The 16,197-nt window shown below is 39.9% G+C and overlaps 1 protein-coding gene across 7 annotated transcripts in view; it reads left to right on the top strand.

Annotated features, from left to right (window-relative positions):
* ubtf (upstream binding transcription factor) overlaps window positions 1-16,197 on the top strand; it is a 61,240-nt gene that overhangs the window by 17,143 nt on the left and 27,900 nt on the right. For all 7 annotated transcript variants that reach the window (XM_059956623.1, XM_059956622.1, XM_059956621.1 and 4 more), the window contains exons 5-12: window positions 2,985-3,140; window positions 3,239-3,303; window positions 5,327-5,447; window positions 9,239-9,349; window positions 10,126-10,259; window positions 11,216-11,357; window positions 11,713-11,754; window positions 11,947-12,078. In XM_059956623.1, the coding sequence (XP_059812606.1) occupies window positions 2,985-3,140; window positions 3,239-3,303; window positions 5,327-5,447; window positions 9,239-9,349; window positions 10,126-10,259; window positions 11,216-11,357; window positions 11,713-11,754; window positions 11,947-12,078 (903 nt within the window). The remainder of the gene's footprint in view (window positions 1-2,984; window positions 3,141-3,238; window positions 3,304-5,326; window positions 5,448-9,238; window positions 9,350-10,125; window positions 10,260-11,215; window positions 11,358-11,712; window positions 11,755-11,946; window positions 12,079-16,197) is intronic.

Here is a 16,197-nt window from a genome sequence, read left to right as displayed (position 1 = left end):
AAGGCACACACTCAGCGATTCAGGAACAGCTTCTTCCCCTCTGCCATCAGATTTCTGAATGGATATTGAAACCATGGACACTCCCTCGCTACTTTTTTATGTTATTTTGCACTAATTTTAACCATTTAAAAGACATTTAATGTAACTCAGGGATTTTCCTCTTTATTATGTATTTCATTGTACTGCTGCTGTTGCCGTAAAGTTAAATTTCATGGCGTGTACTGGTGATATTAAATCTGGAGTAGGTTCATGGGTTGGCACATGATTATGGGTCAAGGGTACTGTACTGTTTTGAGCCCTTGGCTGTGACATTTCCAATGCAATGCTTCTGCTTTGTTGGGCAACTTGGACCACAGGTTCGGCTATCCTACAAATAGCATCTGACATGTAAATTGCCTACATCTGTTCGCCACCTTGGTAATTGACCTCACGAATTCTTTGAAAAAGTTGTTTATTTTTGTTTCTCCTCCTCCTCCTATAGCTTGGAGCTTGTTAGGGTCGTTGGGGGAAGGTGGCAGCAAGGATATAAACAAGTTAATGAACTTGCAGACCTCCCAGCTTTTAATTATTGAAATATAGTGTGGAACAGGCCCTTCTAGCCCTTCAAGCCACCAATTTAACCCTAGCCTAATCACAGGAAATTTACAATGACCAATTAGCATACCAACTGGTACATCTTTGGGTGAGGAACCCAGAGGGAACCCACACAGTCTCGGGGAGTACAGGCTTGGTGGTCCAGTGAGTTTTTGAAATAATCTAAAGCTGCTGCTTATGTATGTACCGTAAATTCCGGACTATAAGCCGCTACTTTTTTCCCACGCTTTGAACACTGCAGCAACACTGTGGCCTATACTACGGTGCGGCTAATGCATGTTTTTTTTTCATGCCGACAAAAACATTTTGCCTCGTAACAGTAGACTGTTATGAATCCCGTAACTGGAGAACTTACCAGCAAAGATAGAGAGGTCCGTTGAAGTCTGATGTCACTATTTTCAAACGTTTTATTTATAAAGGGACACAAAAGTAGGGTTAATACAAACATTCAGATAGTGCACATCGTCAACACTCAATCTAAAGTGCGGGTATATTAATAATCATCATTAAGAAGTGAGCTCTGCTGTTGTCTAGGGGTTAATAGATTGTCCATTGGAAATATAAAAGTCACTCAGAAAGTCTGCAGGCCTCAGCCCTTTGAAAATCGCTGGGTTTCACATGGGGCAACCGAGAGAGAGAGATTGGGGGAGAAGAGAAAGAACTTGCCGAGTCTTGATGAAGCTTCCATGAAATCGGGGGAGTGTTGGTTCCCTCTCCCCGATGTTAGTTAAAAGCGGTTTTCTGTGATTCCAGCCACAAATCCCAATCCCGGAATCTAACGCACGTGGCTTCCTTCAGAATGGCTTCCCGCTGCTACGGGAACACTCTCTCGTGTCTTCTTGGTGCGTCTGAGGGGGCTGTCCCCCTGAGACTCTCCTTTATACTTCCTCACGGGGTCGCAGGTATCAATCAGGTTGGGATGATGCAATCTCTCTTTCAACCAGCCCACCTTGCCCGAGGGCTTTTCACGTGGTCTCCATGAGACAATAGTCGCCTTATTCTGTATCCCGGGTGGAACGTGCAATTTGGTCCCCCTCTCCCCCTCTCCCCCTCTCCCCCTCTCCCCCTCTCCCCCTCTCCCCCTCTCCCCCTCTCCCCCTCTCCCCCTCTCCCCCTCTCCCCCTCTCCCCCTCTCCCCCTCTCCCCCTCTCCCCCTCTCCCCCTCTCCCCCTCTCCCCCTCTCCCCCTCTCCCCCTCTCCCCCTCTCCCCCTCTCCCCCTCTCCCCCTCTCCCCCTCTCCCCCTCTCCCCCTCTCCCCCTCTCCCCCTCTCCCCCTCTCCCCCTCTCCCCCTCTCCCCCTCTCCCCCTCTCCCCCTCTCCCCCTCTCCCCCTCTCCCCCTCTCCCCCTCTCCCCCTCTCCCCCTCTCCCCCTCTCCCCCTCTCCCCCTCCGATTCTCACAAAGGAGGGGGCTGGGATCATAGCAAAACCAATAAAATTGATGAGTAGTTCACAGAGGTCCAGTGAAATTGTACGATAAATCAAGCGCACTTTCACAATTAAATTATTGTAAATCAGTCATTTGTACTCACCCTCATCAACATGGAAAACACTCGAAGAAAAGCATATGATGCAGCTTTTAAGTTAAAGGCCATCAATAACTTTTCCTGGTAGGCTGCAGTATATATATATTTTTTTACCAGTCGTTAGGAGATATTGGAATGTTGTTCGTGCACTGTTCAGTAAAAAAGTATACGCAATGTAATTTGTGTGTTACCGATACGTATGTATATTTAAAAGTAGCTGTGTTACAGGCACTGTTCGAAAAAAAGCATTTGCAATATGTATTTCTTTATGTTACCATACGGATTTAATTAAAGGTTAAAAAATCCTCACGTGTAATATCTTTCTGTGTAAATATCTCATATTACAACGTGGGACACCTGCGGCTTAAAATCCGGTGCAGCCTGTACAAGTACAAAATTGATTTTCTTTCTAAAATTAGAGCGTGCGGCTTTTAATCAGGTGCGCTCTGTAGTCCGTAATCTACGGTAATTGAATTTCCAGGCATGGTGATTTGCAGAATTTTATATAATAATATTTGACATGGAAGGATATGTAGGGCTATGGAAATATCCAGGGCATCAGCTTCACTTTATGGATGATTTTGCCAAAAAGCTGGTATAGACCCAAATGCTGTTTTATGCATTTAATTCCAATTATAATTTAGAAGGCATTTCTAGTAGCTGTGAAATGCTTGTTTGGTCAGAAGATCCTGATAAGATGGAGGAGAGGATCAGATTAATTAAAAGATTTTCATTGTCTCACTGAAACTTATTGTAACATTTAAAATGGCACGAGCTGGTTATAACTTTTTTACTGTGGCATTAGTATTTTTGAAGTTAACAGAGACTGTGGAGTAGTGGTTCTGAGTCTGTTCCTTTCATTGTAGAATCATCCTGATTTTCCCAAGAAGCCTCTCACACCTTATTTTCGATTCTTTATGGAGAAGAGAGCCAAATATGCAAAGCTTCATCCTGAAATGAGTAACTTGGATCTAACTAAAATTCTTTCCAAGAAATATAAGGAGTTACCAGAGAAGAAAAAGGTCAGTACATTAGTGCTTAAATTGCAGAAGGGATGTAGAGTCACACTGAACACTCAATACAGTTGCAAGGTAATCTGAGGTTTATTTTGCTCCTGCAGTTGAAATATATTCAGGAGTTTCAGAAAGAGAAAGAAGACTTTGAACAGAGCATGGCCCGCTTCAGGTAATGGCTGAAATAATTTTTTTTACATCTTCACATTTTGACTACTCTCCCTTCATTCCACACCTATCCCACCTTCTAGCTACTGTTTCAGACTTTTCTGATTGAGATTATGTAAGCTTGCCTCAAGCTTCAGCATTTAACACCAGTTGGATGATGGTGCTGCATCTAAATTTTCTGAGCAATTCATCCATTATCTTTTGAAGCAGGTTTGTACTTTTGAGGCAAATAAAAGGACACTGTAGTTCCCCGCACAGATTCTGTTTTATTCCCTCTTTTGCATGCACACACATCTTAACTAGGTTCCTGAGGTCTAGGGTTTTCTTGCTGACGGTTGGTTTCCTGCCTTGAGTGGTGTTGGTGCCATTTTCACTTTCTGAATTGGAGCCCTTAAAGTAGACCTTGGCTGTGATCTCAGCTGGCTGCTGTCAAAGTTCCTCACTGCTGACTATACCCCTGTCGTAACATTCATGAAACTACTTTTGGCTTGCCCATTTGGATGGTGAGGTGAAAGGTTGTTTCCAGTCATTTCAAATGGGCTGGAAATCTTGGCTCTAGTGTGCTTTTATTGGTTTTTCTTTCCCTAGACTGTATTAAATATTCAATCAGTCACTAATTGGCTTGTTTTGTGGTCACTAGCAGATATACTTGCAATAATATTGCTGACTGTGAGCCCAGACTGAACATGGGCACAACACAGGCCCTCCAGCCCACAATGCTGTGCCGAATGAGTATGTACCTTAGAAATTACCCATGGTTACCCATAGCCCTCTATTTTTCTAAGCTCCATGTACCTATCAGGAGTCTCCTAAAAGACCCTATCATATCCGCCTCCACCACCATCCATGCACTCCATGCACTCGCCACTCTCTGCACTTGAATAAAAAAAACTTACCCCTGACATCTCCTCTGTACCTACTCCCCAGCACCTTAAACCTGTGTCCTCCTGTGGCAGCCATCTCAGCCCTGGGAAAAAGCCTCTGACTATCCACACGATCAATGCCTCTCATCATCTTATATACCTCTATCACCTCTATCAGGTCACCTCTCGTCTTCCGTCGCTCCAAGGAGAAGAGGGCAAGTTGACTTAACCTATTCTCATAAGACATGCTCCCCAATCCAGGCAACATCCTTGTAAATCTCCTCTGCACCCTTTCTATGGCTTCCACATCCTTCCTGTAGTGAGGCAACCAGAACTGAACACTGTACTCCCAAGTGGGGTCTGACCAGGGTCCTATATAGCTGCAACATTACCCCTCGGCTCCTAAATTCAATTCCACAATTGATGAAGGCCAATACACTGTATGCTTTCTTAACCACAGATCGGACCCCAAGATCCCTCTGATCCTCCACATTGCCAAGAGTCTTACCATTAATACTATATTCTGCCATCATATTTGACCTACCAAAATGAACCACTTCACACTTATCTGGGTTGAACTGTTCTGCCACTTCTCAGCCCAGTTTTGCATCCTATCAATGTCCCACTGTAACCTTCGACAACCCTCCACACTATCCACAACACCTCTGTCATCAGTAAACTTATTAACTCATCCCTCCACTTCCTCATCCAGGTCATTTATAAAAATTATTTGTAAATGAATTTCTGACCTAGCTGGCTTTGTGGATTTGGATTTTGAAATGGTCTATGGCAGGGCTAATTTTTTTGCGATTGCCAAAACTCTGTTCTGGAGAGAAGCTGGCCATGAGGCTGGGTTTCTTGGCCCTTCCCAAAGATTGACTTCCTGCTTCAGAGAGTAAATGTGTGCAAACAAGATGTATAGCAAACAACTGAGAATACTAGGGATGAAGGTTAAGCTGTTGATGGAGGCAACAGGGAGTCTTAATGACATTTTGTGTACTGATATCGCTGCATCTCATTAATTTAAGGTGAACCACTGCCAGAATTTTGAGCTGTTTAAATAACAATTACCATTTTGAATAGCATAATACTTGATTTGTTTACATAGGTTTTCTAATTAAACTGTTATCTAAAAGGGTAATAAAATAGATATTTTTCTCTCAGAGAGGATCACCCAGAGCTACTGGAGAGTGTAAAGAGAACAGATGTCCCAGAGAAACCTAAAACACCACAGCAGTTGTGGTATCTTCATGAGAAGAAGGCCTTTATGAAGATGCATCCAAAGGTATCGATTGGTGTTCGCACTTTTACATTTGGCTGCAAGTAATCTTTACTGAATCCAGATTCATAAATTACATTAACCTCTGAGGCATTATCAACAGAATGTACTTTCAGTGCTTACCCAGCTAATGTAGGCATTGTATGTTGATTTCCATAAGCAATTTGGTACAAATCTTTCATGTCTCAAAGGCCCTGTCCTCCTAAACCAGGACTGACTGAAGTGGTCTGGGAGAGTTGAATTCCTCAATGGTCCATGTAGGTCGAGGATAATTATGTGAGAGTAACATTTCCTTTCAAAATCATTGACCAATGCCTATTTTGTCTATTGGTTTCAATAAGGATTGTTCTGTTTATCTTGATCTTTCAGTCTCTTTATTTGGAAAGTATTTCAAAGCTGCATGTATATATGCCATACTCAAAATGTATCACTTGTGGTTATGATGTGTTTAATGGGGGGTTGTTGGTACTTGGGGTTGTTTATGAAACTTATTTAATAACCAAACTATAAGTTTTAAGATGAAGCTTCTAGTGAACGTTACTTCAGCATCACTGGCATAAAAGGCCACCAGATGATTTTTGATGTCAAGTTGAAGTAACATCTTCACTGAGGCAAGCATGAAATCGTCCTCCTCTGGAAAGTTCAAGGGCTGTCAGCCCATCTTGGACTTCAAGGATGTGAAGCTGATATACTCAGTACATTAGTGTTGGTTCCCACATCTCATTTTCTCATTTGCATCTGACAATATTTTGTTTGAGTTGTCCCTTCTTTAAGAAAGGTTATACTATGTTTAGTGAAGACTTATTGCTGCGGATTAGAACAACTGATCTTTTTTCTGTACAGGTTTCCCCCGCTATCCGAAGGTAGAGCATTCCTATGAAACTGTTCGTAAGCCGGAATGTCGTAAAGTGAAGAAGCAATTACCATTTATTTATATGGGAAAAATTTGTTAGTTTGCAGACCCAAAAAATAACCTACCAGATCATGTCAAGTAACACACAAAGTCTAAAATAACAGTAACATATAGTAAAAGCAGGAATGATCTGATAAATACACAGCCTATATAAAGTAGGAATACTTTTCTGCAATTATTGCAGCACTGTTCACCGCAGCAAAAATCTCAAGCAGGCACTCGCGGCACAGGCGCAAGTGGCGACACTCGCGGCGCAGGCAGCGGCGGCACTCTCTCCAGTAACCTTTAAGCCATGAAGCTGCCAAATCAAACTAAATAACACATAAAAAATACATAGCCTATATAAAGTAGAAATAATGTAGGTATAGTGTAGTTTCACTTACAGGAATCGGGAAGACAGCAAGCACGCTGATGTTAGGCTGAGTCGTCGGAGGTTGGGGTGGTGGGAGACTGGGGTGTCATCTCATTGTCGTCTTGTTTCCATCAGGGCAGGCAGGTCACCACCTTCTATGTCTGTCTGCCTCAATGTCAAAGGTCGAGTTTCGTCATCTGCTGTGGCTGATGTGGAAGGCTTGAAAAACAACAGTGTGCTTGACTGCTTAGCCTTGCGCATTTTTCTATCATACAGTAATTTGTAAGCACTCAAACCATCCTGCAATTATGCCCTAAACCTACATACCCTTTCAAAATTAAAGTCATACTTTTCTGCTATCGCAAGCAAAATCTCACGCAATTGCTTCACGTTCATTTCCTGGATGACTTTACTTTCGGGCCGTTTGCTATTGTGTTTGGTTTCAATTGTTATCCTTTTGTAACTGTATCAGCTCTTCATCTCTCAGTTCTTGGTCATGGGATGCCAAAACCTCTTCAACAACATCTTCATCAACTTTCACAAACCCAGCCTCCTTAACCAAAGTCACTATTGCTGTATTTATTGGTGGTTTGAAGCCTTTAAAATCGTTCATTGCTTCAGGACATAGTTTTCTCCAAACGCCATTTCTCATTGAGACTGTTAGCCTATCGAGAGCATCGCCAAGGTTGGCAGTTGCCAGTTTTATATTGTACTCTTTCCAGATCTCTCCGAAATATGTTTCGGAATTGCCCTCTCTGTCAATGGTACTTGCAATAAAACACATCACATTTTGCGTATTGTAAGCCTTAATTGTGGCTATTAGGCCTTGGTCGCACTGCTGCAGCAACAATGTCATATTCAGCTGTAAGAACGCAACACGAATGTGACTGTCATACTTGGTAATGCCAGGTGGATGAGCAGCACAATTATTGACAATCATTAGACACCTATTATCGAGGTTATTTTCTCTACAGTATTTTTCAGCAAAAGGATTAATGTATCCACTCATGTACTCAGAAAAAAGTACTCTGTATTCCAACCATGTGGATGTGAACAGAGCACAATGAGAAGTGCTTTCTTATCAATGCCTTTAAGTGCCCTCGGATTTTCTGAATGGTACACTAGTAGAGGCTTAAGGACAGCATCACTGGTGGCATTAATAATAGGCATTAGGGGTAAACCTGTCCTTCAATGCCTTGTCTCTTAGCCTGCTTTTCTTTTATTGAAATGAATGTCTTGCTCAGCAATTTTTTCCAATAAATTGAAGTTTTGTCACAGTTAAACACTTGCTTATATGAGTAACCACCTTCTGTAATTATTTTCTACAGTTCGGCTGGGAACTTTTCGGCAGCTTCAGTATTAGCTGAAGCACTCTCTCCAGTAAACATTAAACTATGAAGCTGCCCTCGCCTCAGAAGCCGATCAAGTATCACATGACTGCCTTTAAATTCCACTTTTGCAACACTTTCATCACCATTATCCAGTGCTTTCTGTTTCAGCTTATTAAAAAAAACTGACTGATTTCCCCTTAAGTATAAGATAACAATGGAACACCAGGCTTTGTACACCCATCAATCCACTCAAGCAATAGACTTTCCATTTTATCCATTATTGGATGCCAACTAAGAGAGACCACTTTGCTACGAGCAGAACCAGCTTTCAAAATTCTTTCTCTCTGCGTATAAATAGTGCAAATGGTGGACGTGGGCAAGTTCAACGCGCAAACAATGTCCTTACTTCGTTCACCACGATCGAAACGCTTAATTGTGTCTAGTTTTACGCTGTGTAATACCCTTACAAGCTCTTTTAGGCTTTTCCAATACCTTGGAACACATCTTGCTAACGGATGCACAAAATAAATTGACATACAGTAAAGCACAGATACTCCCAGGCATGTGTTTAAGCAATGGTGGCTAGAATGCAGTTTCGGGGGAGGAGCTTGGCTGCTCGGGGCGCGCACTGCCTTTTTTTTTGTAACAATGAAAACACCTTCTGTTAGCGAGGTGTCGTAAAGCAAAAGTTTGAAAAACGGGGGCCACCTGTAGTTGTGTTTTGGTCAGAACCTTAATTCTGTCCTTTTGTTAACTTCAGCCTTGCATGGTATTTACATACTGGAATCTTCTATATGAAATATATATATTCATTCTATAATAACTCAGTTGATCAAACAGCACCTCAAGTGATGAACATGAATATTTCAGGCTGATTATCATTTGAAAGAAGGTTATTTTTCTTTATACCTTTAGATTTTTCTCCAGGTGAAGTGTTTCTGAATACTTGCATTGGCTCAGCATATCTGAGAATGAATATGTAATGTTCTGCTTAACAGATCATAGTGGATTTAAAAAATCTAATTTATTTTACTGTCCACAATGGCTGTGCAACATCTGAGTTTCAACTTAGTTTGAATGGGTGACCTTGTATTTCTCAACCGGTCCAAGCCCAGGGTTGCTGGAAGGATCATCTGGCAATCAAATGATGCAACTATTATTTGATGAATGCCATGTATCAATAAACCTTGTATTTTCGCAGGCCACTATGAAGGATGTTAAAGAGGCACTGGGTAAACAGTGGTCCCAGCTGTCTGACAAGAAAAGACTCAAGTGGATTGGCAAAAGTTTAGAGCAGCAAGAGCTGTATGAGGTAAATTAATGGTGACTAAAGTGATCTCTTCCTAGTAGAGCAGCAGAATTGATTATATGACAATGTGTAGAGAATGTCTTTATGCTTCTAAAGGTTCCAGTCTTTTGAGAAATGGGTATGAGTAAGAATTCTATGTGTATTGACCAAATGTACAGCTATGTTACTATGATATATGCAGGTGAGTCCTTTCATAGATTTGTCTTTAGGAGTATACTTTTGGTAGGGCAAGTGGCAGGTACACTGATTGCATGAGTTCATTTTAAAATTTGAAGTCCATTCGCAATGGCAATTGCTTTTAAATAAATCGGTGAGACAAAGCCAAGTAAACGTAACCCAGGAACAAAAATGTCTGGAAATGCAAAATGACGTTTCTATGAAAAAGGAAAGCCATTGAGCATCTCTCATGGTTTGTTGAAGATGAGGTAAATAATATTTGTGGCTTGGAGTGGAAATTGGTAAATTGAGCAGAATGATTTTTAAAGTGTGGTGAGAGTTGGCAGCAGCAGCTGTGCTTTGAGCATAACTTGATTTTTGTAATCTTCAAATAAATTTTAGCCATAGTCTTTCACCATGCTCAGAAGATAATTAGATGCAGAAGGAGACACTGAAGAAACTGAAACAGTTCTCGGGGCAGGGAACTTTGAGGTGATTTTGCAAAACTTGGCAAAGTTCTGAAGAGTTTTGTTGGAGCAGATGAAGGGAAATTTTGTTTTAATGACCATGGAAGTTGATTTTCAATCACCTAATCAATTCGAACCTGAATTTTCTGCTTGTAGGAAGCTATGCGAGATTATGTTTTACGTCACCCTGAACAAAGCATCAGTCTGGATGATTTGACCAAAAATACTCTGACTAAAGCTGAAAGACAACTCAAAGACAAGTTTGATGGTCGACCCACAAAACCACCTCCGTATGTTTTCTTCTTAAATGTCTAGGAATTTTGTATTGAATGCAACAACTAAAGTCATTCTTGCATGCTGTGTTGTGCTTTTTGGCTAACCTGCTGTTTTATCACTCAGAAATCTATCGTGATTGAATCTTGCTTTGTTGCTGAAAGATTTTTCTACCTTTTTTTCATCTTTTATGACCATCTTTTATGGCCATTTTATACTTTGCAATATGTTGAGATTGTGCTTAATTTGTCTTGCCTCTGATTTATTATTGGTGCCACAATCCATTGTTAACCTTAATAGAAATTACATTACTTCAAATGTAATATTATTTCACTTCTATTTGCTTGTAGGAGGGAATTCCAAGCTTCTATCTTTTTCTATTAAGCGAGCTTCCTTGCTTGCATCCAGAATTATCTGTTTCTTATCCAGTTCTAGAGTTGCAGATAAAATATTTCTTTTAGCTACATTCTTTCCCTAAAGACTTCTAATTGACAATCAACAAGTAACCATGTTGCAGTTTGTGAAGCTCAATTCTGCATGGTGATCTTTTTGTCTGCAATTGACCCTTGGCAACTTCATAAGTTTCCAAGACCAATATGAAGGGTAATTTGAAGTGGCAATAACTGTGCATTGACCTCCAGGAGCAGAATAATTACAACTCTACATAGATGTACTAAAGCTTCTTTCCCTTTATGTTGCAGACTTGTGGTTATGGAGACTACCATGTCACAAGCTCCCTTATTTTTTTAAAATCAGTTTACTACTTTCTGGTTGTTTAGGTAAATGCTGGAAGGTCTTAAGTTTTCATAATTTGAATACCCTGGTCCCTTGGCTATCTGCTTGTGTACCCATTTAACCTACACTACCTTCTAACAATCTTGTGTTGTCACCATTGATTTGTGATTATCCTAAAGAGGTTATGATTATTATTGCTTCAGTATTGATATATAATATTATTACTTCTTGATTTTAGAAATGGTTATTCTCTTTATTGTGCTGAATTGATGTCCAACATGAAAGATATTCCCAGCACAGAACGCATGGTTCTGTGCAGCAAGCAATGGAAGATGTTGTCTCAGAAAGAGAAGGATGCATATCAGAAACGATGTGAACAGGTAAGTGTGGCAATAATTTTCATTTTCTGAAATCTGATGTGGAAATCTATGATAAAAGCAGTGTTATTTTAAATCTGATGAGTCAACTATAAACTGCAATGTTCAAGGCTACCTTATTTTTCATTTGTCTTGAATGACTAGTATGGTTGGCGTCCATATGGAGGGGAATAATGGGCTGAGTGTCAAGCGATAGGATGACATTTATGCATGTGACCTGTAACTGGGGGTTGGGTTAGGACTTTATTCTAATTGTTTAAATTGGCATAACCTGTAATGGATTTGGAAGGGCGGACCATTGTTGCCAAATGCAAATGTCAGTTTCTAACAACTTGGTTCATTTGTTTACTTCCCACAGAAAAAGAAGGAATATGAAATCAATCTTCATCGGTTTTTACTGGTAGGTGACATTATATGTTTGTGTTGTATCATAAAATTGTAGTTTGAAAGTACCAAGAATGAATAGAAGAAATTGTTATGTTATGCTGAAGCTGCAAGGAAATTTGCTCTTGGGATTGAAGCAATTCTCTACTCTGTACTACGTACTAGAATTTTCATTTCACAAAAATGAGCATTTATTGTCCTATGGCAGAGCCTCCCTGAACATGAGCAGCAAAGGGTCCTGTCTGAGGAAAAGATGATTGGATTGAACAAAAAAGCAGCAAGCAACCTGAAGCAAGGTGGAATTAAAGGTGTCCCCTCATCTCCTTCAGATGCCACAAAGGTGTGTATTTTTTTTCTTGTCCAGGCAGTTTCACTTTCTCTCTGGTGTTATGGGAGGTGGGTGGGTGAAATCCATATAATATATAGAGAAATGGATCAATCTGTGTCCCCACAAGTTTGCTGTATGCAAGTGTCCAATTTTTAACATCAGAAGTTTGCACCGTACTGGTTTATGACATCATTAAATATGGTGATAAAAATATTGCAGTGTTGATGTGAGAACTCTGAGTGGATCATTATTCCGTCCAGAGGTGTTGGTGCGGGCTAATATTTGTGATCATTTGATTATTAAACATTGAGTGTCAGTGATTTCCTTGCTATTGTGGGAGTCATCCTGCATTTACAGTACTGTGCAAAAGTCTTGGGCACCCTAGGTTTTTTCCATAAAGTTTTGTTTTAGATATTTTTTGCCTTCTGCATCAGTGTCAGTAGAAAAGAGCAAATTTTAGATTTCCACTTATGTTAGAGAAATGTAAGAGAAATTTTTGTTTCGTTGAAGAAAGTAACATTGAGTTAAGAGATCACTTTTCAAATAAAAAAGTGATTACAGTAGCCCAGTGCATGATTAAACAGAGATAAGAAACTAGTATTGATGATCAATGGCTAATGAGTTGGAGGAACTAAACCGGTTTACTGAAACAGAAATGAGTGGAAAGAATCAAACTGGGTGAAGGATAATCAAATTAAAAGGTGAGAGTGTGGCAGATCTGAAATCATCAAGGGTGAGAATAGCAACAAGACAAGGTGGTCATCGTACATCAGCAAGGTCTTTCCCAACCAGAAATTTCACGGCAGAGAGGAGTTTCAAGATGTGTTGTCCAAGCTATTCTGAAGAAGCACAAAGTAGTGGGCAAGATGGAGGACCAGAAACAGTGGTTGGCCATGGAAATTGACCACAGCAGACGAGAGTTAAATGAAACTGGCATCTCTTCTAAATCTGAAGAAGTCCAATATTGCTTACCGGCTCTGAACTTGTAGAAACCACTGGAACCCAAGTCCACCCCTCTACAATCTGGAGAAGTCTTGTCAGAAGTCTTCGTTGAAGAGTTGCTGCAAAAATGCTATTCCTCTATAGTGGAAACAAAGCCACGAGACTCGCCTATGCACAAGAACACAACAAATAGAGTGTCCTTGTGTTTTTGTGCATGGTTACAATGGTAGCAAGTGCTGTGGACTGACGAATCAATTTTTGGCTCAAACAAGAGACAGTTTGTAGAAGTGCTGGAGAGCATTTGATAGATGAGTGTCTACTATCGAGAGTGAAGCACGAAGGGAGATTCCCTGCAGATTTGGAGCTGCATTATTATAAATGGAGTTGGTGGATCTGGTCAGAATTAATGGGATCCTCAATGCTGAGAAGTATAAGCAGAATCTCATCATCAGGGAGGTGTCTGCAGCAGGACAATGACCATAAGCACATGGTCAAGGTCGTAAAGGATTATCTTTAGTGAAAAGAATGGGTTCCGCAACAAATGGTATAGCCTTCAGAGTCTTGATCTCAACATGATCAAGGCTGATGGAGATTACCTGAAGAGACAAAGGGAAGTGAGACAGCCAATATCGGAAGAAGAGCAATAGAAAGTTCTCCAAGATGCTTGGAACATCCTACCAGCTGATTGAATTTTTTTTATATATAAAACTGTGACTATGTACCTAAGAGAATTGGTGCAATTTTAAAGGGAAAGGGTTGTAACACCAAATAATGGTTTGGTTTAATTATTTTTAAAACTGCTCTTTATAGTATTTTTTTTGATATTTAGAAACTTTTCATGTAATTTTTGAAAGCATCTTAGCTTTACAGAATTTAAGAATGTGCCTAAGCCCTTTGCACAGTGCCTCATTGAGACACGTTCCATAAAACATGCCATATTCAGAAGCATTCACTGCAATCACTGCATTCATTGTTGATTTTTGCTTTATTTAACATGAAACTGAATCTCGGATTATCATGTTAGTGTAATACCACGTAAGCAGTCCAAGTGATACAAATACTGTATTTTCAAGGTTGGTGCCTATCATGCAGGAGTTCTACTTGGATGTTTTGATGCAGGATTTCAACCCAAAACCTTGACTTTTTTTTTCTTCCACAGATGTTACTCATTGTGAGTTCTTCCACCAGAATGTTTCATCTTGTATAGTTTGACTTTAAAATCTATATTTTTTAATTGGCTCTGTAATTACACTGACTGTAGGTAGAATAGTGATCATGATATGCACATTGTTTTAGTTTAAGTATCTCTATTTAATTTTAATATGGCTTGATTTACTTTGGTAGTCTAATTTCATTGTAGTGATTGCTGGTCTGTTGTCTCTGGTTACTTCAGCTGAAGTGTTTTTCATTACAAATTGAGGGTGAAGCTTCAGAAACCAGCTTTTGTCACTGGGTTTAGAAAAACAGATGCTGTCAACATTTAGCAGGCCAGGCGGCATCTGTGTGGAAAGTTAAACAAACATTGTTTATCTGACTTCCTCCAAGTTTTACTTTGCTGCCTGCTAGGAGAATGGGAATTGGAGGATTAGGGTCTGCAGCTAGTTTGGTAAAGATTTTTACATGTCTCATTATACTGGTGTTGAAAGGGATTCTCCTGCTCTGGGGTTTTTCTTTTGTTTTCTGCCAAAGTTTCCTCCCTCTGAGAAATCTTGCACCAATTGTTTTGCAATGGCCTTTGAATATAGTTTCCATAAGAGGTATTATTTGTAGGATTTTGTGGGGGGGGGGGGGAAGAAAAAGCAGTTGCCTTACTCTGGCGTCATTATGTGAGACGTCATCTCTTAACATGAACACAAAAAACTCAGTATTCGTAATAGAAAGTGTTCTACATAATTCAATCTGTTACATTACCCTACACTATTGTTTCTCTCCTGTGATGCTTTAAATTTGTTAGTATTGATTTTTTTTTTGACCTGCTTCCAGTGGCCTGGTCTAGCTCATGTTATAAGTATCACCCATTACTTAGGAAATCAGTGGTACTGCCACATTGTTGTAAAAAAAAATACTGAGATTTTTTTGGTAAGGCTTTGCACAAAAATCTCATCTAACCACTTAAAATGGCACTTTGATAGTTAAGGTCCAGATTTGTTATGATGCACAAGGCTGACATTCCTTGTGCAAGTGTCAGAATATAATGCATTCCTCCTTTATCAGATCTTAGCTTGCTGTTCCAAATTTTTGATTCGGAAATGATGGCCATAGTCAAATATCAATTTTACTTGTCCAGATTTGCATTTTAAATGTTTTGAAGTCACTGTGGCTTATTGCAATATGTTATTTATGTTCATCATGTAAATTGCAGTTTTACGACTTCATTTGGTTTGATGGCCCCTTGTCTGACCAGCATCATGAAGGAGCTGTTCAGCCCTGCCAAATTTTTGTGTTATTTTTTCCATTCTAGTATTTTTTGGGTAAAGTTGCACATACCTTGCTTCAGATGTCTGTATACAACCTGGCTGGATATTTTTTCTTCTCTCCCCCCCCCTGGCTCCCTTGTTTGTATTCTGATGCTACTCTTGCTCTTAGTCATTAACTTATTTTGCAAACCTGCTTTCAGCTATTCTAACCATTTCTGTGATTGTACATAAATTCATTCATTTGGCTTTTTAACTTAATTATACAGCCTTGTTTAGGACAATAAGTTGTAAGCAACTGATTCAAGCTCGGAATATAGTTATATAAATGGTCTTCAATGTAGATGAAGGAAATATTTTTAATGAAATCATACAGAGTGGCATTACAGTGTGCAGTTGTGTATTTTATCATTTGCTTTTGTATATTTTGTGCCTATTCATTAGTGAGGTATGTGTGGTGGGGGGGAGGGGGAAGAAAGTCCTTCGGTCTTGTTACTTCTGATTGGAGGCCTATCCATTGTACTTAAGTGTTAGTACTTTTGTAGCAGAAAATCATTGGGATAACGTAACTTTTTGGAATTTTGAGGTGCAGTTTGAAATATGAATTGGACCCGTACTATGGGTATTTGTGCTGTTTAAAGGATGTATTCCAGTGTACAGGAAATCTCTCATTGGATCTCCTGTACATACTGGCATTATCTGTTCATAGAAGTACTTTTTATTGTTAACAATTTAGAGGCAATCAGGGACCAATGAATGTTTGCTTTGTGCTTAT

This window comes from Hypanus sabinus, chromosome X1 (genome assembly GCF_030144855.1).
Source record: "Hypanus sabinus isolate sHypSab1 chromosome X1, sHypSab1.hap1, whole genome shotgun sequence".
In the NCBI taxonomy this organism is placed as follows: domain Eukaryota; kingdom Metazoa; phylum Chordata; class Chondrichthyes; order Myliobatiformes; family Dasyatidae; genus Hypanus; species Hypanus sabinus.
Note: the sequence above shows the minus strand (reverse complement) of the source record. Positions and strands in the feature narration are given on the sequence as shown.